The sequence below is a fragment of the Ictalurus furcatus genome, chromosome 1 (assembly GCF_023375685.1).
Source record: "Ictalurus furcatus strain D&B chromosome 1, Billie_1.0, whole genome shotgun sequence".
Classification (NCBI taxonomy): domain Eukaryota; kingdom Metazoa; phylum Chordata; class Actinopteri; order Siluriformes; family Ictaluridae; genus Ictalurus; species Ictalurus furcatus.
This window is the reverse complement of record NC_071255.1, coordinates 16628051-16651775: the sequence shown is the minus strand read 5'-3', so window position 1 is coordinate 16651775 and position 23725 is coordinate 16628051. Positions and strand designations below refer to the sequence as shown.

Here is a 23725-nt window from a genome sequence, read left to right as displayed (position 1 = left end):
GGGCTGTTTTTAGCTGATTAACCAGCTGTACAGTTTCCATTTTGGGAACCTGTCACCTAGAATACAGGAAGTCGCAGTTCGTCGGTTTTCATTTTGGCTTCTACTATTATGAGGCCGTGGGAAATGTGGCGCGACGTGGACTGGCAGCTATTGAGCCATTTATAGAGTTCTTTCCATGAGTTTGTTTACTGTCAGTAGGCTAAACCTCAGCATTCGGCTGTAGTCGTCACCCTTTGACCGGCTGTAGCGCCCCCTAGTGACCTGTGAGCATTCACATACATACCAGCCGTGATCTGCAACCTGCAACTCTCTTCTCACGCTTCACAAGAAAAGGTGTGTTAGCGCAGAGAAAACAATGAAGTATGCAGTGCATTCTTACTCCAGGGTCAAGCTCAGGAAACACGTGTGTGTGTGCGCGCGCGCGCGCAACGTTCAGTGCATAAACCAGACAAACAGCCACAACATGCTGGCCTTTCTCATGTTGTTGCAGTTATATCTACTTCCTGGTTTATGATCATACCCACTAAACAAATCATAAATAAATCTACTGTGCATGATCACAAGCAAACTGAGGAGCATGCTCATTCTTCAGAAATGCATGAGTTATCATCACTGCTGGAAATGTTTTATGTTACAAACCTTATGAGAATCAGAAGACTAGCCAAATAGGTTAATACTAAAGTCTTTAACATTTCCTCAAAGTTTATCTTTTATTGCAATAGACAGTGAATGTAGTTCTTTCTAATGAGTGTTCATTTTTTGCCACTTTATTCTGTATATCTCTGAATCCTAAAATTGTTTTGTAAGAACTTCTCAAACTCTTTCCAGTATAGCACTAAGCATGTTTAAATGAGATATCCACACAATGTCAATGTAAAACTTTATTCCAGACAACAATCTTAAGCTTTTTCCATTTTTCAGAACTTGACATGTCAGAACATTACAGTCTAGGATAATGTTCAAAACCAGTTTCTTTCCCATGCCTATTTATGATTTCTGCCAAGTCCACAGTAGTCTTCTTAAATCATAAATACATAAAGGTAAGGTGCATGCATGTCTGTCTGTGCATGTACAGCACTGAGTACACAGATACACACAGTAAACATTAGGTTTTGGAACTCCAAAATGATCAAGCAGTGTATGGGGTAGTTCATATTAAAGCTGTGGTGAGTTGACCTTTCAATGCAAAATGAAATATTTGCATGGATCACAATAACCAGCCCCATAGACCTTCTTGTTTCTAAAGCAGTATTTTCTAAAGAGCCTTTCCTGGCTATCTCTTATATAATTCCAACTAAATACCTGACAAAATATTAGAATAAAGATACTTGTGTCATTATTATACAAATATACACAACTTGGGAAGGTTTCCTCATCTACACCTTTATACAACTGCATATGCCTTAACAGTAACCCAGTGTGTTTTCTAATGAACTGAATTCTTAACAGTTTTGTAATGAGAAAAAATATATACTTATGTATGTATGAAAATGTTGCAAAGGAAGATGTTTAACAAACAACTTGATGGTTATGTTAATAGAAAACCTGTAGAGTGGAGATAAGAAAAATGAAGATATGGGGAAATGAAAGCAAATACAAATATTAAAATAAATGTGCTATCTATTTACAATTTGAGATCAGCTAAAAGAGGTTATGGTACAACACTGTACATAATACATTATTCACAATAAACACCCAAACAACATTCAAACGTAATCATGCTCAAAATGCATACTTTTCAATTTTGCTGGCAAATTTTCTCAAATCACCATATTATCATCATAACTCTTGCATCAAACACCGTCACGGTCACTCGTATGAGTGCGGGATGCATGACATTTTTAAAGTGTTCCGCTCAATATGTAGATTATGAATATGATTATGCAGTTAAAGTCCCTGAATAGTTTTCAGCTAAGTTTGATTATCTTCCAGGTTACTGACAGACTTGCATCACCTCTGTCCATGGTTTGTACATGTGAATTAATTTAAATGGGATCTGAACTTCTAGTGTTAAGGGAGTCTAACATTGTAGCTTTCTGAATCAGGTGTATTTAGTACAGACGTCATTACAAACTAAGATTAATATCATCAAGGCCTAAACAGAATTATCCTATAGATCAAAAGCTAGCCACCCTTGATTAGGAAGGCAGATATGTCAACACCAGGAAAATGAACTTTATGATAAATAATTATTACCTGAACACACTTATTTAATCAAATTATTAAAATGTATATTATCACATGTAATGTGCTTTTCCATCTGCCTGTCTATCCTCTTAATGTCCCTGCTTCACAAACAGTAACATCACAGACTGAATGATTGTACCTTGGTAACTCCTGATGTGTATCATACAGGTGAAGAAAAGGAATCCATGTTCACTTACATTTATCACCTTAACAATTATGAGCCTGAGCTATTCCGCATAATTACTCAGTACAAGGCTGCATGGTTTTACTAAACCATGTCAAATCAGGTGTCCTGAACACAATGTTCTGTGCTGGGTCAGGTCCTTAGTTGAAGCACTTTTGATTATCGCGGCACATGAGTACAACATTTTGGTCTATTCACATTCTAACTCAAGCCTACTGATGAGTACCGAGTTTAGTCAATCGAATTCAAAAAGCAAACATCTGATCAGACTGAGATGAGAAATTACAAGTGTGATTAACATGCATTTTGTACCAAAATAGCGAAGTAATATGTTTATATGCTTTAGAAAACAATCTTATGCTGCTAATGCCAAAGAACAAAGATTATCATCTCTATGAACCTGTAAATATGATTAGTATTTGATGAGGGATCAAACTGTCTGTGGCCTCCATAATTTCAAACAGAGTTTGAGCTCATTCCTGTAGAAGGTGTATAGATCATAAAGTGCGTTAAAATTGCCCGTCACCTTAACTGGCCCTTCACTAAACAGACTGCTCCTGAGCCAGATGTTTGTGAGACAGTGTGGTGGATCAGGCTAGAGCTGTTGAGAGGGGATAGAGTTTTAAAAAAACAAAAAAACAAAACAAAACAAAAAAAACACTTGTAACCCAACATATGAAGCAAATAGTGCACAACCCCGATGGAGCTCTGAAGGTGAGGAGAGAAAATTTGGGAAGGGGTCGCTCAGGATCTGAGGTAGTGATTAGCCAACCAGTTTGCTTGTGACTAAGGAGGACTTTCTTTGTGGCAAGTCCTGCGGAGTTGGAATGTGATCACCGGTGACGATACTCTTTTCTGGACCAGTTGCTGCTGGTAGTTGCTTATTCTTCATCTTTGCCTTGGCCATGTTGTAATCACCTGAATCAAAGTACTTTTGCTAAAAAAAAAAAAAAAAAAGAAGAAGAAGAAGAAGAAGAAGAAGAAGAAGAAGAAGAAGAAGAAAATTAATGCAATTACCAGTTTTACCAGGTGTGAATCCACACTATAAGTACAAAAGGAAGGCAACATGCCAAATTATATGTTTAACACCATACAGCCACCTACTCCTTTCTGAAGTCTTTTCATCAAAAAGTCTGATCCTCCTGGCTTCTGGCCCAAATTAGGATACTTTGCTTTTAGTTTGGCCTCCTCTGTTCTCACAGGATTTGAATTAGGGTCCTGAGATTCCTGCACAAAAAAACCCCAAACATTACGTGCAGAATGTGTGGCATGAATGTAAGACCAAGAGTTCAACAACAATAAAAAAGAACATGCACGTGTTTGTATACACGTGTACTCTCAACTGAAGGAACATAATCCCATGCAACGTGAAATCACACCCATTCTGGAAACTGATACTTCCTCTTAAGGGTGTAATTATTTGTATTAGTCCTCGTTATAATACCACGACAATCATTACGAGACCATAATGCCTTTTATTTTATGACCATATGCTCAAGCCTTATATCTTACATAAATTCCCCAGATTAGTCTGCCAGATCCTTTATGCTTCGAGCAACTGATTTAAGAAGCACATGAACACCTACTCATGTGTTCAAGACTGGGAATGCACTCTTCCAGAGTCATGAAATGCAGAGAAGACAAAGTTCTATTCTAAATTCATGTTAGAAATAAGTAGAAGCTCATTTAAACTTAAGATTATTATTGCTGCTGTTAAGGAATGATCCTTAATAAACAGACAGAACTGTATTAGCATAAAACTTGAAGAACCTGATAGACACAGGAATTTGGATCAAGACCGTACATGTTGCATTTCAACATAACAGCAACTAGGTGTAGCAGGAAAATACACTGAACACATGCATATAGTCAAGTCAATGTCCAAAGTACAGCACCATGTCTAGAACAAAAAGAAGTCTACCAAGGTGACTTTGTAACTGACCCTAAACATGACCGAAACAATCTTTTTCAACAACAAAACAGGAAACGATGTCTTTAGAAACCTGTGGTTTGCAGATTAGATAGATACATATATTATTTTACTGACATTACTTATGGAATCAAACTCCTGCAAGGCATTGTTTTTAATTGTCTTTATATAAGAAAGATTAATGTATGGTTTAGACGCTAATCTAAGAAGACAACGCCTCAGACGAACAGGTACAGCTCAGACATCCACCCCAGTGACAGTATCTGGAATGATCTACTACACCCTGCCAAGAATTTATGAGTCACTGAAACTGTAGAAAACACAAAACATGTAGGCTGATGCTGTGTGCTTGCGAGTGGATTTACTGAGAGACTTTTACATTGCATGCACAAAGACAGAAACAGTAAAGTAACCTTCATTCAAGATTAATTCAGCATGAACATGCATAACTCATATAACGCTACAAAAAGTGAAATGCACATTAGAACATGCATGCAGCTATTTTCAACCTCGAACATTCGTGACTGAATGTTTACTGGTGTAGAGGACTGCCAGAAAAACTAACCCTACCTTCCCGCCTACCAGCTGTCTACAATTCAAGCTAAACAAATACTCATTTCCATTTAACCTTCCTGCATTGTATTAGCTCGCTCAGCCTGACATTGGTTGCTTGAAGTATGGGTTACTTTTCATATGGGCTGTATTTGTAAGATACAGTGGTTGAACAATGCTTCAAATTTAATCTACGCAGCAAAGCTTTTTCATTTTGTAATAATGATGTGTTGTTGTCATTCTGGCTTTCATTTGCTGCCCTCTATTGGACAAAACACTTACATGAGTAGTACTATAGCAGAACTTCTTGACATGTCACATTACATTACAAACCTATTACATTGTGAATTTACATTATAGCTATTCATAGAGATTGATGACTATGGTTAAGTTTAAACTTAAATAGACTTTGTTTCAGACTTCAATACAATTAGAATATGTTAGACAACATCTTCGGTCTAACCAGCTACCAAAACACAGGCGGAGCTGGTCTAACTGGTTGACCATCTTTATCAGCTTGCTTATTACTGATTAAACTGATCAATAAAAGTTGAGATGATCTAAATTGCCTTAAAGCTGTGTTCTTTACATAAAACCTTGCCTAATATGTAGCATTACCTGTACCAATTCAGAAACTGTTTTCTTTCAGCAAAAATCCAGCTTGGTTTGACCAAAACACAGGCCAAGCTGCTCAGACCAAGCTAAAAGATGAGATTATATCTCAGAATATAAACACTAAGGACATTATATCTCAGAATATAAACACTAAGGACGTTATTTCTCTTCCATCCATATTGGGCACCAGCTAGTCTAGGTTTTTACATGAAACAACATAACCCAGTCATCTGTATGTGTGTGTTTTGTGTTGTGCGGTCACAGCGTTTGTACACATGCCTGCAGAATGGGGAAATCATGATGCAAAACGGACCAGACATCAATGCAAATAGCTCAGCTGAAATACACACTGGAGGAATACTGCAAAGTTAAAGCAGCCCAACCCTATAGGCATGATCAGGTGCATGACCTCCCCTACTGTCCTGCTGTGAATAAACCAAACCTATTGAGAACCAGGACGGACGGACATACATACATACATACATACATACATACATATTCATTGGGCTGATCATACATTTAGGTCCTGCTATAGACTGAAGGCCTATTTTGGCAGAGCTCTTGTCTCAGGGATTTGCAAGGTGCTGTCTGACTACAGCGGAAACTCGCACTGCAGCAGCCCTGTTCAGGCTCAACTCATGAACCTTAGCTTTGTTTACCTCAGCAAACTCATACAAGATACGTTTTCGAAGACCCTTAACCCGTACAGATTGATAACCACACGAGTCACACAGTTTCAAGGTGTATCGTCCAGGATAGCTGACGTACCTAGCTAGCTATAGCTCGCTGCTTGCTAATAGACACAACAGCTTAGCCTAATCAGTGCTAGCTTGTAAAAACATGGCTAGCTGACTAGCCTCCTAAACGCCCACCTGTGTCTCACCGCACTCTCCTGATAACGTCTCGGTATCCTGGTTATCTGACATTGCTGGCCAACTTCTAAAGAAAAACGGGAATCAGGATGCTTGCAAGAGAAAACTGTAGCGTGTCCAGAAAGATTCGCCCGCCCACGCTGTACTGACTGCGGGTAACCGAGCAGCCTTTCGCCAGAGAACCCAAGCAAACGTCTCAGAAAACTACATGCGCGGCTATTACACATACGATGGTAACTGTTACCGCGCAACTCAAAACAAGCAGAAGAGGACAGGGGTAATAATGCAAATTCACCATCGACTATTACCCTGCTGGAAAGTCCAGTTGACCAGTTAAACTGGTGACCACCTTATTTGTTCAAGCTATGTTTTTTTGAGACCTGATTGACCAGTTCGAGCTAAATCCAGCTCTAGCTGGTAACTGGTGACCATCCTATACTTAATGAACTACTTACTTAGATTATATATACTTAGAATAAAAGAAAATCACCTTCACAAAATATAAATGAATTTCCTTTTTAAAAAAATTTATTATACTATTACAATTTATGTCATATTGTGTGAGAGAAACTAGAGTGTGTGCTCACTGAAGGCCAACATTCATAAAAAACAGTTTTCATATAAAAACACAACATTGTGTGGGAATAGGTTCATACTAATGGAAATGTTAAATACCCGGTACCAACAGGTACACATATACAGTAGGCTACAGTTGAGAGAGAAGAGGAACAAAGTGGGTGGCATGTTTGTTGTGTGAATCTGAATATGTGTGTGTGAGAGAGAGAGAGAGAATGAATGAATGAATGAATGAATGGTGCCCTGCAATAGACTGGAGTCCCATTTGAGCTGAATTCTCCTGCCAGGATAGGCTCTGGATTTATGTGACCCTGACCTGTCGATGGATGAACGAATGAATAAAAGAATGAAAATGCTCAGTGTTGATTCAGATTTCAAGCTAGTTCAGCTTCTGATGATTTTTATGCAAACATTGGGCTGGAGTTTGTTTGTTTTTTGTTGTTTGTTTTGTTCTTTGTTGTTGCTGGACCTAGCAATCCTGCACATGTTGTCAATTTACCATTTTATGCTCAATATTTTTCTTAGTTCTTTGCTAACTTTTTTTTCACTTGACTAGCTTTGTTTGTTTGAATTTCACAATCATTGCTTTTTTTTGTTGTCAATCTCAAACAGTTAATTTTTATATAGGATTAGTAGAAGTATTTCAAGACAATGTCATACCCTGTATTTCAAACTTGCCCTATTTACGTGGTAAATAATATTCATTAATTTTATTTGACACATTGGATTTTCTCCGTTTTTGTGTTTCCACTTTTTTCCCCAGGAGTTATTCTTAGGGGCCCCTGGTTGCCATGGCCCCTTATTCACCATACATTCTGCATATCTTCTATAGAGGAACTTTATAATTCCCTGTACAATCTACATTTTTAACAATACAAACACTGATAGCCACAACATTTTAGATATAAGTAATAATATAAGTCTCAATGTATTTATGAATTTAAAATACTGAGGTTATTCAAAATTAGACAAACAAGAACATGCTTTAGTTAATAGCCATAAAGTTACCTTGTAGCTAATACACTGGAAAAATGTATGCATTTTGCTAGAAATGTTTGCCCTTTACTACACTGTTTGTGTTTCTATCTGTGATCTGAATCTCAAGAGAAATTGGGTCATGCAGCAAGACAACGACCCTAAGCACATAAGTCATTCAATAAAATGAATGTTTTTGAATGGCCAGGTCAAAGTTCTGACCTTAATCCAATAGAAATGTTGTGGAAGGACCTGAAGCAAGCAGTTCATGTGATAAAACCCACCAACATCCCAGAGTTGAAGTTGTTCTGTACTGAGGAATGGTCTTAAATTCCTCCAAGCCGATGTGCAGGACTAATCAACAGTTACGGAAATGTTTAGTTGCAGTTATTGCTGCACAAGGGGGTCACACCAGATACTGAAAGCAAAGGTTCACATACTTTTGCCACTCACAGATATGTAATATTAGATAATTTCCTCAATAAATAAATGACCAAGTATAATATTTTGTCTCATTTATTTAACTGGGTTCTCTTTGTCTACTTTTAGGACTTGTGTGAAAATATGATGATGTTTTAGAACATATTTTAGGGGGCAGGGGTGGCTTGGCAGTTAAGGCTCTGGGTTACTGATCAGAAAGTCGGGGGTTAAAGCCCCAGCACTGCCAAGCTGCCACTGTTGGGCCCTTGAGCAAGGCCCTTAACCCTCTCTGCTCCAGGGGTGTTGTATCATGGCTGACCCTGCGCTCTGACTCCAGCTTCCTGACATGCTGGGGTATGCGAAGAAAAGAATTTCACTGTGCATGTGTATATGTGATTAATAAAGACTCATTATTATTATCGTTATCATTATTTATGCAGATATATAGATAATTTCAAGCACCACTTTATTTGTTCTCAAATTTGTTGGTAAGCTAATGAATATCAGATGATTATCAGCCATTTTAACCTTGTTGAAGAATTTGTGTTGTTATGAAGTGGTTTAGCTGGGAGAACTTGTTGTGAAATGGTTTAATTATTTCAAACTCAATTATATAATGCCAGATGTAAGTGCTTTCCCTAAGGCTCTGTGCATCCACAGGGCAGTTAGATACAGATAACCCATTAACACAAGCTACCTAGCTAAAGTATAATGTAAAAACAATATAACAATTGGCCTGAGCATGTTGTTATCTATTATGTATATATTTTGTTATTCAGCCCATCAAAAAGGATTGCCATTGGCATTAGCTGGATAGTTTTAGCACACTGGCTAAAACCCACATCACAGGATCGAGAGGATCCATCTCTAATCACTCACCCTTACCTAATATAACCAAGTTTGAAATACACAAATATGGATAAACTCACAGCAAGTCACTAGCTAACTATCATGAGTTCTCTAGTTCTACAACATCTGAAATGGGTTGCAACATGAACTCCACAACAATGATAAATGTGCTATCAACTAACTATCATTCTCTAGCTTCCCACGAAATTAGAGAACAAATAAATGGCTAACCTGTTCAGCAAGATAAAAAAGCCAAAGCTCCATCAGTCCTGCATCATTTTTACACTTGTAGTATAATATCAGACTCTTTCCCACATTCTTACTCCAAATACCGTGGGCCATATAGTGTTTTTATAGAATATTCAATTTTTACTCAATAATAATATTTTTTTTCTATGCACTGTACCTTTATAGTTATGTTTCAGGACAGAGTTTGCCTTCAAATGTGCCTTCTGGGATTTTGGAGTGGAATCAAAAACAGAACAAAAAAAGGGGAAGGGTCTCATAAAAAGAAAGAATGAAAAAGAAAAGTAGAGAAGAAGTTTAAAGAGGTTAAGCCTTTTTTGCACTGCTGGCCACATGTAAAAAATTTGCTTGAATCTCTGCCATGCTTGCCTGAAGATAGCGCTGATCTCTTTCCTTCTCTTCACTTTTGTATCTTAATATAAAATAGCCAAAGTAACATGTGAAAGCATATACTTGCAACAGCAAAAAAAAAAAAAAAAAAAAACCCAGCATATAGACAGAATAAACAGTATAAAAAAAAGTACATGAAAGAAGGAAATATAATTTTTTTTCATTTGTTACACGTTTGTTGGAATGTCAGTCTCATTACTAAACTTATAACAATATATTGTAATCTTTAACAGGAAGTACTAGATATATTTGACTTTATTCAAGATATCCATTTGTCCATCCATGCATGCATCTGTCCAAGATTCTCAATACTGCAATATCTCATTGGTTGAATGTTTGCAGGATATATGTGGAATTTTCATTGGAACCAGCAGATGAACTGAATACATTTAAGATTAGAACTGATGGTTAAATTCCAGAGTCTCTTTCTCTCACTTTCTTTAGTGATTCATATGTTTACATTATTAAATATATTGATTTTGGGGGTGTTTCTGATTGAGTGCAATTCAATATGCTTATACAATTGCACATGATTATGGACAGTGGTGGCTTAGTGGTTGGTGCTTTGGACTACTGCTTGGAAAGTTATAATCGTGGTACTGACAAGCTGCCAGTCTTGAGTCCTTGAGCAATGTCATTAATGCTCATCTGTTCAGCTTAGTTGGATAAAAGACAAATGAATAAATGTGTATTTATTCTAGGATAAATGTGTATATGTCTAGGAAGCAACATGTGTTCATAGGGTCATGTCCAGAGGCCTAAACAAAAGCCATCTTGGAAGGTGCCAGGGTTGATATTATCAGATAGATTAAAGTATCACTGTACATAATGATGATGATTGGGATTTCACTCAGAATGTCCTGTTTTCCTGTGATAGCAAGAAATAGGCACAAAATTTACTTAAATTAAACCTATTTTTTATTTCCACCTTTTTCACTGTTCATCAGTTAAATGTATTGTATGTGTGTTTTATTGTATCACAAACAGGTAACTACTGAACCTGTTCATTGAATAAATTTATGTTCCCTATAATTTGTTTACATAGTATTGTACATAAAAACATTATGGTTTTACATAATTCTAAACAGTTGGGTGTAATTGGTTGACTGGTGTGTCTCTCTACTCACCATCTGAGATGCTTCTTACAACATTCGCTGCATCAACAAAGCCAATGGCATTGTGGAAGACACCTCCCACCCCTCTTATGAACTTTTCATCCTCCTGCCATCTGGCAGAATGTACTGGAGCATCTGTGCCAACACCACCATCAGATTCTGCAGAGCAATTTCTTCCCTGAGGCATTCAGAATACTCAACTCCCTGCTGTCTCCCAACGTTCACCTGGGCTAGTCAAAGCCCTAACCCAGTATGACTCTTGAACATTTTAATATTTTATTATTATTATTATTATTATTATTATTATTATTATTATTATTATAGTGATATTTTTTATTTAATTATTTATGAGACTCTTTATTGTTGGCAACTTAATATTGCTGCTACAACATATAATTGTTTTCAGACAATTATCGCAATAGTTTTCCCACACAACACTGTTCTGTTGTTCTGTATAGTCAACATGCACTGTCCTGGGTATTTAATGGTCCTGGAGAAATGTCATTTTGTTCCAATGTATACAAGCTATATAGAGGAATGACAATAAAACCCACTTGAACATGAACTTGAACTAATGGACTATAGTTTCCATAAGTCACAACTAATAAATGTAAATATTAAATTCTATATGTTCACTAAGGTTTCCAAAACAAATTTTGGAGTGAATGTAGTTTGTGTTATAAGGCAGCCCAAAGCAGTAAAATTAGTTTACTCAGGCAACTGGGGGAAATGGGATTAAATGTCTTGAGACTCCACTCTAACGGTACCTGCTTAAATAGACAGGAATCTACATCTGGTGCTGGTTAAAATATGTAAAAGGAATAACCGAGAATGAATCAATTAATAAAAGATTCGAATCATTTTCCTGAACTAAATGATGAATCGAATCACTAAAAAGAATCGTCTCGCGCGTCACTAAATTATTTAAGAAGCTTCACAGATCTGTGGTAAGTCTGTATTACTGAGGTTGAGTTTTGTGGGAATCTGCAAAAAAATAGCAAAACACTAGTAATCCTAACATTGATATTTATTAGTAAGGTGAATTTAGATGTATGAAGTTATTTAAACTGCGTTTCATGAAAATGGACGTCGTTCCTTTTTGTAGCGTTCCTTTTGCTAAGGTTACCTGACTAACGCTAAATTATACCAATCAATCTAACAGTAATTTTCACACAATTTGACATAGTCAAGTGAAAATGATCCTAGTAGATTTGAATCATATCCTTTTAGCTAAACAGTGACACCTAGTTACAGTATCTATGACTAAGTTGAGGTAAGGCTAATGATGGCTAACGTTCTTCACCTGGTGTCACAGCATGATGTTAACCTAGCCGCCTTTCCTCATAACACGGTCAATTTAGCCGCGCGCAAAATTCAGTGGCACGGCTTTTAGACACTCCGCGGCAGTAGCGCCGCACACTGAAACCAATTCCGCGTTTCCACTGCAGGAACTTTCCACAGGAACTAGGGACTTTTGGAGGTACTCGGTGTGTTTCCACCAAAGGGACCAGGGTCTAAATTAAGTACCGGGTAAAATATTTCCCCCTCTGAAAGTCTCTACTCGTGGTACTTTTTAAAAGTTCAAGAACTGTGGTGGGTGGGACTTGGGCGCTGAAAATGCTGATTGGTTGAGTGCACAGCATTTTTTTTAACCACCATTTTTAAAAGTCTTTTGCGGTGTGTACAGTAAAGCCTAGCTCACACTACACGATTTTAAGCTCGTCGTCAAAAACCCTTTGATTGGAGGCAAATCAGCCACAATTGGTGCTCGCCAATCAGCAGTTGATCATTATGTGTGAAGTACTCAACAACACATCGCCGAGGCATTGCCAACACTAGACAGATACGGTAAATGTCTGGAGCTGTCAGGCGACTCCACATCCTGTGGTGTGAAAAGTGTCGTCACAGGCAGGGATTACGTTGACGAGCTACAGCCAATGAGAGAGCAAGGCATGGGGTGAAGTCACTGTGATGAAGGGAAACCCACAAAATATAAGCAGAAGCATAAAGGGGAGAACCTGTACAAACACGCAAAATCCCTGCTGGCCGCGTGTGCTAATCCATTCTTTCACCCACTTTCTTAGTTTTTTTCCTTTTTGGGGTTTCTTCAGCACAAATCATTGAGCAAACAGCTCACACATCTTATTTCTGTCCTATGTCCATATTCAAATAAACAACTCCTGTTTCGCGTGCGGTTTTCATGTCATATATCCGTGTCATTTATATGACACAATTAAGTTTCTTAAAAAAGACGACTGATGGACCGATGCCGAGGTTCGGGCCTCAATTTGTATTTATGCCGTGCATGAAATACAGCAGGAACTGGAAACGGCAACCCACAATGTAAAAGTACAGTTAAAAATATCAAGTGAGTTAAGCGAGCTGGGCATTGTTCACCCAGGACAATAGTGCAGAGAGAAGCTTAAGAAATTAAAACAGGACTACAAGAAAATTAAGGATTACAAACATAGGAGCGGCTCAGACCAGCGGACTAACGTCACCGGACTAATTTGCCTAATCTTCACGCTACTTCAGACCGCGATGGAAACGCAGACAACAAAGGTCTGGAGAAACCAAATGTTCCCGTGAAAAAAGTTCCTGGGACTAATTGTTCCGGGTAATTTTAATGGAAAAGCAGCTAAATATATTTATTTAACGAACTTCAACAAAACGAAAACAATTTTCACGTTGTATGAAACAATGACTTCAAATTAGTGAGCCATAAAAATAAGTTCACAGTATGTCTAAGTATATATAAAGTAGAAGAACGAAATGGTTATATTGAATTTAGAGTCTGCCAGACTGCTCACAATACAAATGATATGATTTCATTGCTGCTTTTAATAGCACTCAATAAGATCCTTTATTAATTCATGTTCAATAACCGCTTTATCCTGGAGCGGGCCACATTGGATTGTGAGCCAATCCTGGTAATGCTGGGTGCAAGGTGGGAGAATTTACCCCCTATGGGACACCAGTTTATTTCAAAGCATCATATACACAATCATTCACACACTTAATCCCACCTAGAGGCAATTTAGTGCAGCCAGTGTACTTATGTTTATGTTTAGGCAGTAGGAGGAAATTGGAGAATCCGGAGTAAAGCAATGAGAACCCAACACAGACAGTAACTAAAGTTAAGGATTGAACTCTGCATCACTGCCTCACAGCAGTGCCACCTGGCCACCCTATATTCAACCTGAGGTCAAGATTAGTCCAAAATAGCCATTTTCAATTGTCATCACACTAGCACATATTATCGTTGTCTTTTAGACTATGCTCACAATAAGAAATACAGAATTGAGTATACTAGTATGCAAAGAAAAGAATTTCACTGTGCATATGTATATGTGATCAATAAAGACTCATTATCATTTATTTATCATTTATTTAATTGCCTTTGTTCCTTGACATTAAAAGAACCAAACCCAATATATCTTATTAAACCGGTGTGTACTGATTAGATACACACTAGCAATTTAAAATAGGCATTTTATAGTGGATTAAACTTGATCGCTGAATTAATTTGATTTCCTAATAATGTGCTCAGTGAGTGTGTATATATATATACAATGTACAGTGGGGTCCAAAAGCATGAGACCACTAGTGAAAATGCTGCTATTTTGCATTCTCTTCTATAGTGGTTAGCATGTTTGCTTCGCACCTCTGGGGTTGAGGGTTTGAATCCCTGTGTGTGCTGGGTACTTCAGGGGTTTCCTCTGGGTACTCCGGTTTCCTCCCACAGTCCAAAGACATGGCTCATTGACATTTCCAAATTGCCCGTAGTGTGCAAATGTGTGTGCGATTGTGCTCTGTGATGGGTTTTCACCCCGTCCAATGTGTCCCTGCCTTGTGCCCCGAGTTCCCTGGGATACACTGCAGGCAGAAAATGGATGGATGGATGATTTTGGGTGTAAATTATTATAAAACTCAGTAGTACAATCCAGTCATTTTTTTATTGTATAAGTATATTCCGGCTCACTAATCTGGAGCTGGTTTGAATAAATACTACTTATAAATTATTTTATGTATTTTAAATATTACATAGTATACTTACTGTATTTTAGAAACTTATCTTAAGACTGGATTCCAGCTACTATACAGTTCTGCAGCAAAATGAAATCATTTTATTAAGCATAAAGTGCCACACTGTGATATGTGTAACGATACCTATTTCAAACTGTCTCTTTATAATATCTGATTAAATTTGATTAATAGAGCTCATTTTCGCTCACAACCACTGAGTTATAGTTATAGAATAGTTACTTTATTAATGGATAATACATTGTTTGTTTATTTTTGTTTTTCTTGTTTACTGTTTGAAAAGCTCTCATTTCAAGGTTTTACAGTGCGTACACTACTACCACTAAGTGTCTAAAAGGCGTGCCCATACATTTATTTTGATTGTTTTGTTTTGTTTTATGATGCAACCAGAGAGACCAAAGAATTCACAATCATCCTTCTGATCGCCATGGCCTGTGAACAACGCTTGCGGACTCGTGAGGTAAAGATTACGCTAGACTAGGTTTTATTAGCCAGTTAAATGTTTACTCATGACTTCCCCAAAATATGTTTTTTTTTATTTTCAGGGGTCTTCGCAAATGCTTCCTCGTGTAGTTGCCACAGAGCAGCAGTCACTGGTGGTTGTTAAGAAATTACTTGCGATTGCTGTCTCCAGCATCACTTACCTTCGAGGTCTTTTTCCAGAAAAAGCATATGGGAGTAAATATGTTGAGGGTAAGAGAAATACATTGAAACATTGGGCTATTAAATATCATTCTGCAAAATTTGAATTGCATACATTTGCCATAAACAGTAACTAGAACAGAGATTTTGCAGATCCGATACTGACCATACTGGATTTTCTCGTTAGAAGCACTGGCACCTTAGATGATACAATGTTTTTAACTGTATCATAACCATGAATTATGACCTTGATGTTTTTACACCTCCACCTCCCCCAGAACAGAAAGTGATGATTCTTCGAGAGGAGCGGACCTGCCCAGGTGCTAGTCAGATTGTACAGTGGTCAGTATTTAGACACACCAGCACCTGCAGTTGTTCACTAAATAAATGCTCTCACAATGTTAACATGCTCTAGCAATGCAAATGATCTTTTTTTTTAATAATAGTGTGTACTGAAACACATTTCTGTTGGAAAATGCCAGTTGTTATTTCCTGATTCACTCACACACACTATCATATGTGCAGGTTGCAGGGATGCTTTGATGCCCTTCAGAAGAGATACGTAAGTCAGCTTCATCCGAAGAAGGACTGAAAACTTTTCTCAGGAAAATTTGTGCACAACATTGAACTTTAAAAATATTACAATTCCACTTAATGATGTTTATTTCCAACAGCTCCGCATTATTTTATTATCTGTGAGTATTTAAGGCAGGATAATTGTTCAAATAAATGTAACGTTTCACTAAAGTGATGTTCTAGGGGTTGTTTAATTCTGATTACAATGCATTGCTTATGTTTTCCTAGATGTACTCTGATCCAGAACACCCTGAGGTAGGTAATCCTATTTATTTATTTATTTATTTATCATTGAAAGTAATTTGGCAGTAGTAATCAGGCAAAGTGACATTTATACCACTGGTAACAAGAAATAAGTAAGGCTGAGTTCTAGCTGATGGTTTCCATCTCCTTTAATATTTTACCTCGTTTTCATTAACCATGTTCCTTGTTGTAGAAAGTAACAGAATGCTACCAGTTCAGAATTCACTACACTGAAAAGGGGCCTCGGCTGGATTTTGAAAGGTGATCATTTAGAAATGTGCTACTTTTGAATGTTGATCAGAACACAGGGAACAACAGTATAACAATGTTATTAACACATGGGGGCTCTAATTTGTGTAAAGTCTTTCCCTGACACAAAGATAAAACCCTGGGTTAGGGTTAGGGTAAAGTGAAAACCCTGTGTGATGCTAGATCTTGCATTTTCTGAATAGGAAGCTGGTCCATCACAAGGCAACACACGCACGCACACACATACATATCATAACCAGTCTACCATAACCATAACCTGTCTGTTTGCAAGTATGTTTTTAGGAGGTGGGAGAAAACCAGAGTTTAGTGTCCAATTTGGCACAGCTGATACTTAAAAATGGGTGTACAGGAGTTCCAAAAATGACATCTAGACAGGCTGACATACTGGCAAAACTGTTGTAAAGTCACAGCCATGCTATTTATAGTTAAACTCCATCCATCCAAAGAAAACAACTTATGTCCATGTTTACAGGCTACAGTCCACAGAAATGCATTTTAAATAGAATAATTGTACACTGATGACCCTGTAAAGATCCATTACTGTATGAAGTTTACTGCTAATTTTTCACACCAAATATTGCCTTTGTTAAGTTTATTACTGTTTCTTGCTCCTTATAGAAGTTTGTTTTATGTAGAAATGTTTAATTCCATTATTTCTGAAGGCATCTTTGCGCTATAGCATTTCTTTGCATGTGCCTAAGAATTTCGCACTGAATGTGGCACAGTCAATGCAGTGAAGAGAAAAAGGCACTTGTTCTGTTGTCCAGGCTGTTATTTTTACTATGAAAACAAAATTCTGTGTAAAATATAATTGTATCATTGAGATATGTCACCGTTCTGAGCCATGGTGCACACTTTTTTCTAAAGGGGATGAGAGACTAACGAACCTTTGGTGATGTATTCATTCTCACCACACATCTTTTCACCAGGTTGCCATCTGCTATGATGGTCACAGAAATGCTAAGCACAAAAATTCTCACACATGCCAGCACTGTAAAACCTGAACCTTCTTTTTGAAAATAGAGCCCATGACCTTTGAAAAAAGTGATGATCTTTCTTGAAAATGTTGTGTCTAAAATTGTTAGTAAAAGCCAGAAGAATGTGACTAAGATGGACTGCAGTGACATAAAGAAAGCGAGTATTCTGTTGGTGCGTAAACTGTACACGCTGATGCAGAACCTCGGCCCACTCCCTGATAGTGTGTGCCTCAACATGAAGCTCTCCTACTACGATGATGGTAAATCACAGCTTGTACACCTGCTCAAATATGCAGCACATTCATGCAGCATGATGCTTAAAATCATAAACATAGAGGTCAAGAGCTTCGGCTCATGTTCAGATCAGAATGGGGAAAAATGTGATCTCAGGGACTTTGACTTCTAAGTGACAAATTTTCATAAGTGTGAGTGAGATTTCCACAGCACTTTTTTGTGTGTTGTATCTGTTTACATGCTTGGCAGTGACTCCATATGACTACCAGCCACCAGGCTTTAAAGAAGCGGAAAACAGCATGTTGGTATTTCAGAAAGAGCCGGTGAATCTGACCATGGGAGAAGCTGTTACGCCTTTCCACACCCTAAAAGTGGATATCACCACTGAGAGAGAGAGACTGGAACAGGTGCTATTTGAACTTTATGGAGACGTAGTTAAATGTAGATTTTAATTCAGTGTGTGTATATAAGTGAGTACACACCTCACATTTTTGTAAATGTTTGATTATATCTTTCTTTTAATGTGACAACACTGAAGAAACGACACTTTGCTACAGTGTAAAGTAGTGAGTGTACAGCTTGTGTAACAGTATAAATTTGCTGTCCCCTCAAAATAACTCAACACACAGCCATTAATGTCTAAAACGCTGGCAACAAAAGTGAGTACACCCCTAAGTGAAAATGTCCAAATTGGGCCCAAAGTGTCAATATTTTGTGTGACCAACATTATTTTCCAGCACTGCCTTAACCCTCTTGGGCATGGAGTTCACCAGAGCTTCACAGGTTGCCACTGGAGTCCTCTTCCACTCCTCCATGATGACATCACGGAGCTGGTGGATGTTAGAGACCTTGTGCTCTCCCACCTTCCGTTTGAGGATGTCCCACAGATGCTCAATAGGGTTTAGGTCTGGAGACATGCTTGGCCAATCCATCACCTTCACCCTCAGCTTCTTTAGCAAGGCAATGGTCGTCTTGGAGGTGTGTTTGGGGTCATTATCATGCTGGAATACTGCCCTGTTGGCCAGTCTCCGAAGGGAGGGGATCATGCTCTGCTTCAGTATGTCACAGTACATGTTGGCATTCATGGTTCCCTCAATGAACTGTAGCTCCCCAGTGCTGGCAGCACTCATGCAGCCCCAGACCATGACACTCCCACCACCATGCTTGACTGTAGGCAAGACACACTTGTCTTTGTACTCCTCACCTGGTTGCGGTCACACGCTTTACACCATCAGAACCAAATAAGTTTATTTTGGTCTCATCAGACCACAGGACATGGTTCCAGTAATCCATGTCCTTAGTCTGCTTGTCTTCAGCAAACTGTTTGCGGGATTTCTTGTCCATCATCTTTAGAAGAGGCTTCCTTCTGGGACAACAGCCATGCAGACCAATTTGATGTAGTGTGCGGCGTATGGTCTGAGCACTGACAGGCTGAAACCCCCCACCCCTTCAACCTCTGCAGCAATGCTGGCAGCACTCATACATCTATTTCCCAAACACAACCTCTGGATATGACGCTGAGCACGTGCACTCAACTTCTTTGGTCGACCATGGCGAGGCCTGTTCTGAGTGGAACCTGTCCTGTTAAACCGCTGTATGGTCTTGGCCACCGTGCTGTAGCTCAGTGTCAGGGTCTTGGCAATCTTCTTATAGCCTAGGCCATCTTTATGTAGAGCAACAATTAGTTTTTTTCAGATCCTGAGAGAGTTCTTTGCCATGAGGTGCCATGTTGAACTTCCAGTGACCAGTATGACGGAGTGTGAGAGCGATGACACCAAATTTAACACACCTGCTCCCCATTCACACCTTAGACCTTGTAACACTAACAAGTCACATGACACCGGGGAGGGAAAATGGCTAATTGGGCCCAATTTGAACATTTTCACTTTTTGTACTCACTTTTGTTGCCAGCGGTTTAGACATTAATGGCTGTGTGTTGAGTTATTTTGAGGGGACAGCAAATTTACACTGTTACACAAGCTGTACACTCACTACTTTACATTGTAGCAAAGTGTCATTTCTTCAGTGTTGTCACATGAAAAGATATAATCAAATATTTACAAAAATGTGAGGGGTGTATATATATATATATATATATATATATATATATATATATATATATATATATATTAAATTCTGTACATTTCATAATTTAATTAATGTAATGTTTGTTACTTTCCTAATTAGACAACTGAATTCTCTAGTTCAATCCAAGGTAATATGGTTACATTAACGGCTGGCTAATTATGATTAAAATTAAATTGAAATTGTTTGTATGTGTACGTTTGCAGGTAGATGATGATGAGCCAGTATGTGCCCGAGATAGATGGACTTTGAAAATAAATGAAGAAATGGTTTGTGTGTCAAAGCAGGTAAGAACATCTTTTTAAATATAGTACTCAGATTGCGATTTCAATTCTGCATTCATGTAAATTTCAGTTGAAGCAGTCTGAGTTGCATTCATTGTCTGTTTTCCTGTAAATAGGAGTTTGTAACCAAAGAAAACGTTGTTACTGATGCTGGCATTGAGAACTCAGGTAAGCTTTCTCAGATGGTTTGAGACAATCATCAGTTTATAATTTAATTATTTCTGTTTAGTTTGTTATACAGATTTGTACAGTGCATTTATCATAATCTTGATGTCACCTTTATTAACACTAGTATTAAAATAAACAAAACAAATATAATGTCATAAAATTTTACTATGTCACATACTTTCTGTTTTGGCACTGATAGATCTGAGCAAAGAGGAGATGCTGGAGAATTCACAATTCATGGTAAATCTTTCAAGAATATTGAATATATTAGAAAACTGAACCTGGGTTAATTCTCAAAGCCAGTGCTTTTTCAGTGACAGAATAATCCAATTTAAACACAGCAACAGGCTGTATTCTACCAGTCAAAAGTTTGTATAGAACAGCTTATAAATGGGTTTTCATAATCTTTCATATCTTCTAATATTTTATAATAATAATAATAACAATAATAATAACAATAATTTAAAAAGACAATGACACTATGAAATAAGACAAATTGAATTATGCAGTGACCAAGAAAGGTGTTAAACAAACCAGAACTTGTTTTATTCTCTTAACAGGAAATTTTTAACAGTATTCCTTATGAAGCATTTTCAAACTCTTGGCATTCTCTCCACCAGCTTCTTGATAGAGCTTCAAGTTCTCAAAGAGGTTGAGCATCTGTTGGCTTCTTTTCCTAAGTTATAAATGATAATTTGTTTGAGGAGACTTTATTTTAAGAAAAAAAACCCTAATTATTAAAACCTTGATTCAGAAATAAATGTGTATGGTTATTAATTTCACTTTTTAATTTTGCTTTATCACAATGCAATGGGAGTCAAAAATATACAGTATATTCAGTCTTGTGTATTCAAACTTTTGACTGCTAGTGTGCATTAACTTGCACTACAAATAATCAACTCTGTAGTCATAGTCCCACGACAGGCAGAAGGAAGAAGAACAGCAGCAATTCTCCAAATTGTTAAGACTATCTTTTCCTGCAGTAGACTGCTTGCTGTTGTGTTTTAGTTTGCATTGATTGAAACAATTCTAAACTGTTGGCACTGTAGCAGTTATGTAAGACTGTGAACAAAGAACTGGGAAGACGAACACCTGTAAAAAAACAAAAAAGAAACATTCTACTATAAAATTATAATTCAATGATCTACTGGAATTCATGTAGACTGTAAAAGTGAACGATGCATTTTATTTAAAAATACAATTAATATATTTGCGACTTGTTATAGCCTTAGGCTTCTTAATGGAACCTGTGATAGATTTAAGTCTGTTTATGTTATACAGGCAGACAGTCTTGTAAAGAAGACAGCTGATCTAGATGTGACTACCAGGAAAACAAGGAGCGGCCGAGTCTTCAACTCCTCAGTAATAAGAGAGATATCTCTATATCTTTTTTCATGCAAGGAATAACACACGACAAACTGTGCTGTTATACGAAAATAATGCAGGCCAGGGGGTGTAAAGTACATTATTTACATGTAACAGCATAGTCTGGAGTGTGTTATTCCACTTATACCACAGCGATTTGCCAACAGTTACAATGTTTCATTTATTGATGAATACCACATCACGCATTTTAACGGTTTACAGTTAGAGACTTGATGTTGTGGCACATCCGAGAAGCAAAGTTAGTTCCTGTTCTCACCTACATTAAAGGTCGATAAACACTCACATAGCAGCCACTCTCTCTCTCTCTCTCTCTCTCTCTCAACCAAGAATTCTGTAAATGTTAAATAACTGTCGCCTAACAAAAAACATCACATCAATTATTACAAAATTTACTTTGTTAAACAACAACACATGTTTAAAATAGGTTTATTATTGATCTTTGATCATGTGATCTGTCATACAAGTCCCTGTGTATGAGCTGTTACAATGTTACTATAGAAACAATAACATATTAGAACAAGCACGTTAATATTAACCCATCGTTCATGTTACAGCCAGAAATACTGTCCGAGCCATGCTGTTGTACAAAAATAATGCACATGTTCTGAAAAGTCAGAGTCAAACATTCAACCATGCTGTGATATAAACAATAATAATTATTATTTTTTATTATAGAACATTTCATAATACCATATTCATAAGGCTGAAGGTTATCTTACATATTGATGTCAATTGTTTATTTATTTTGGGATTATAGTGCAATAAAGGTGGTACTGTGCCTTCATCCACAGCAAAGAAACCGGTAAGCTTAAAAACTCCTGTAAACACAGCCCTGTTATGGAAAACTGCAGACATACACATAGTGCATAAGCAGTATTGGGAGAGAGAAGTGAGAAGTCTAAAGTCTAAAAATATCTCAATCTAAAAACTCTACTTGTTTTTGTCTTCATTATTACTCTTACCATTTGGTGCCAATGTGATCACAACTGTTAACTGTAGCTCAAAATTGTAGCATCTAAAATATATGTACGCTGTTCTCTTTGTAGGTTTCTCAGTTTCAGTTTCTACTTAGTCAAGACCCTTTGCCTGCTGCTCCAAAGAGGCGCAAATTCAGTGTCCCTAAAGAAAGCCACTGACAAAGTGCTACAAAACATCATAGTGTACCCAGGACAGCTGGAGCATATTAGCCTAGCCTTTACAATGATGACATTGTAAAGCAACAAATGCTCACAGTAGTTTTGTCTCTGAACTACATAGCATGAATTCCAGATGTTACACGATATGTTGACATGGATTAATAGTAGTTAATTGTACTTGTATTTCAGGGATGATGTGTTTGTTTTTACATGTTAAATAAGTCAAACCTGTATTCAAGCATACAAATAGCAGTTGTTTTGATACTTCAATGTCCAAGTATTGTTTTATTTGAATTATAAATGCATATTTACTTGTTTTAATGTTAATATATTTCAGACTTTTGAAAATAAAGAAATATTTCTGAGCAAATCGGCAAGAGTTGGTTGTTGCACTTTTAGGATTTATCCTTTATCTTGACTAGCATTAGGGATAAATAATAGTAGTCCACTAGATGGCACCAATAGCATTATTCCAGAGGACTAGAGCAAACACTATATGAGACATAGACCTTATTTGATTACTGTGTTCAATATGGCCTTGTTTGCTTTATCATGACTCAAAGGTGAGTATCATCTAGGCCACATGAAGCATCTACTTGCAGCACATGGGAGGGTTTTACTGTGGGTAGTGCACCTTTCAGCCACAATTTCCTTAGTGATAAGGGCACCAGAGTCTTTTAACCTACATACAGTGCTGTACTACCTAGCAAAACAAGGTAACAATTGCATAAGCTGTCATGTATGGATTAAGCAGTTGAGTGTATAAAAT

General features: G+C 37.4%; 2 protein-coding genes across 6 annotated transcripts in view; one reads left to right on the top strand and one right to left on the bottom strand.

Annotated features, from left to right (window-relative positions):
* hormad1 (HORMA domain containing 1) overlaps positions 1-23244 on the top strand; it is a 53873-nt gene extending 30629 nt beyond the window's left edge. The window contains exons 3-17 of one of the 5 annotated variants that reach the window (XM_053629680.1): positions 15346-15415; positions 15501-15648; positions 15876-15939; positions 16123-16159; positions 16272-16292; positions 16402-16428; positions 16610-16677; positions 17772-17923; positions 18147-18304; positions 20189-20269; positions 20383-20434; positions 20634-20674; positions 21716-21796; positions 22578-22622; positions 22867-23244. In XM_053629680.1, the coding sequence (XP_053485655.1) occupies positions 15383-15415; positions 15501-15648; positions 15876-15939; positions 16123-16159; positions 16272-16292; positions 16402-16428; positions 16610-16677; positions 17772-17923; positions 18147-18304; positions 20189-20269; positions 20383-20434; positions 20634-20674; positions 21716-21796; positions 22578-22622; positions 22867-22956 (1098 nt within the window). In that variant the 5' untranslated portion in view covers positions 15346-15382 and the 3' untranslated portion in view covers positions 22957-23244. Of the gene's footprint in view, positions 1-15147; positions 15649-15875; positions 15940-16122; positions 16160-16271; positions 16293-16401; positions 16429-16609; positions 16678-17771; positions 17924-18146; positions 18305-20188; positions 20270-20382; positions 20435-20633; positions 20675-21715; positions 21797-22577; positions 22846-22866 lie in introns of those variants that run through there. The other 4 variants (XM_053629662.1, XM_053629670.1, XM_053629648.1 and 1 more) reach the window with 4 other exon arrangements.
* ensab (endosulfine alpha b) lies at positions 813-6572 on the bottom strand. The gene is made up of 3 exons (XM_053629707.1): positions 6341-6572; positions 3476-3598; positions 813-3308 (listed from the first exon to the last, which is right to left on the bottom strand). The coding sequence occupies exons 1-3, from the start codon at positions 6392-6394 to the stop codon at positions 3135-3137; spliced, it is 351 nt and encodes a 116-aa protein (XP_053485682.1). The 5' UTR covers positions 6395-6572; the 3' UTR covers positions 813-3134.
* Positions 23245-23725: the final 481 nt, after the last annotated feature.

Coding starts and splice junctions, on each gene's coding strand:
- ensab (XM_053629707.1), bottom strand. CDS start 6,394: ATGTCAGATAACCAGGATACCGAGACGTTATCAGGAGAGTGCGGTGAG. Junction 3,599..6,340: donor GAGAGTGCGGTGAGACACAG/GTGGGCGTTTAG, acceptor TTTTTTGTGCAG/GAATCTCAGGACCCTAATTC. Junction 3,309..3,475: donor TGAAAAGACTTCAGAAAGGA/GTAGGTGGCTGT, acceptor TTTTTTTTTTAG/CAAAAGTACTTTGATTCAGG.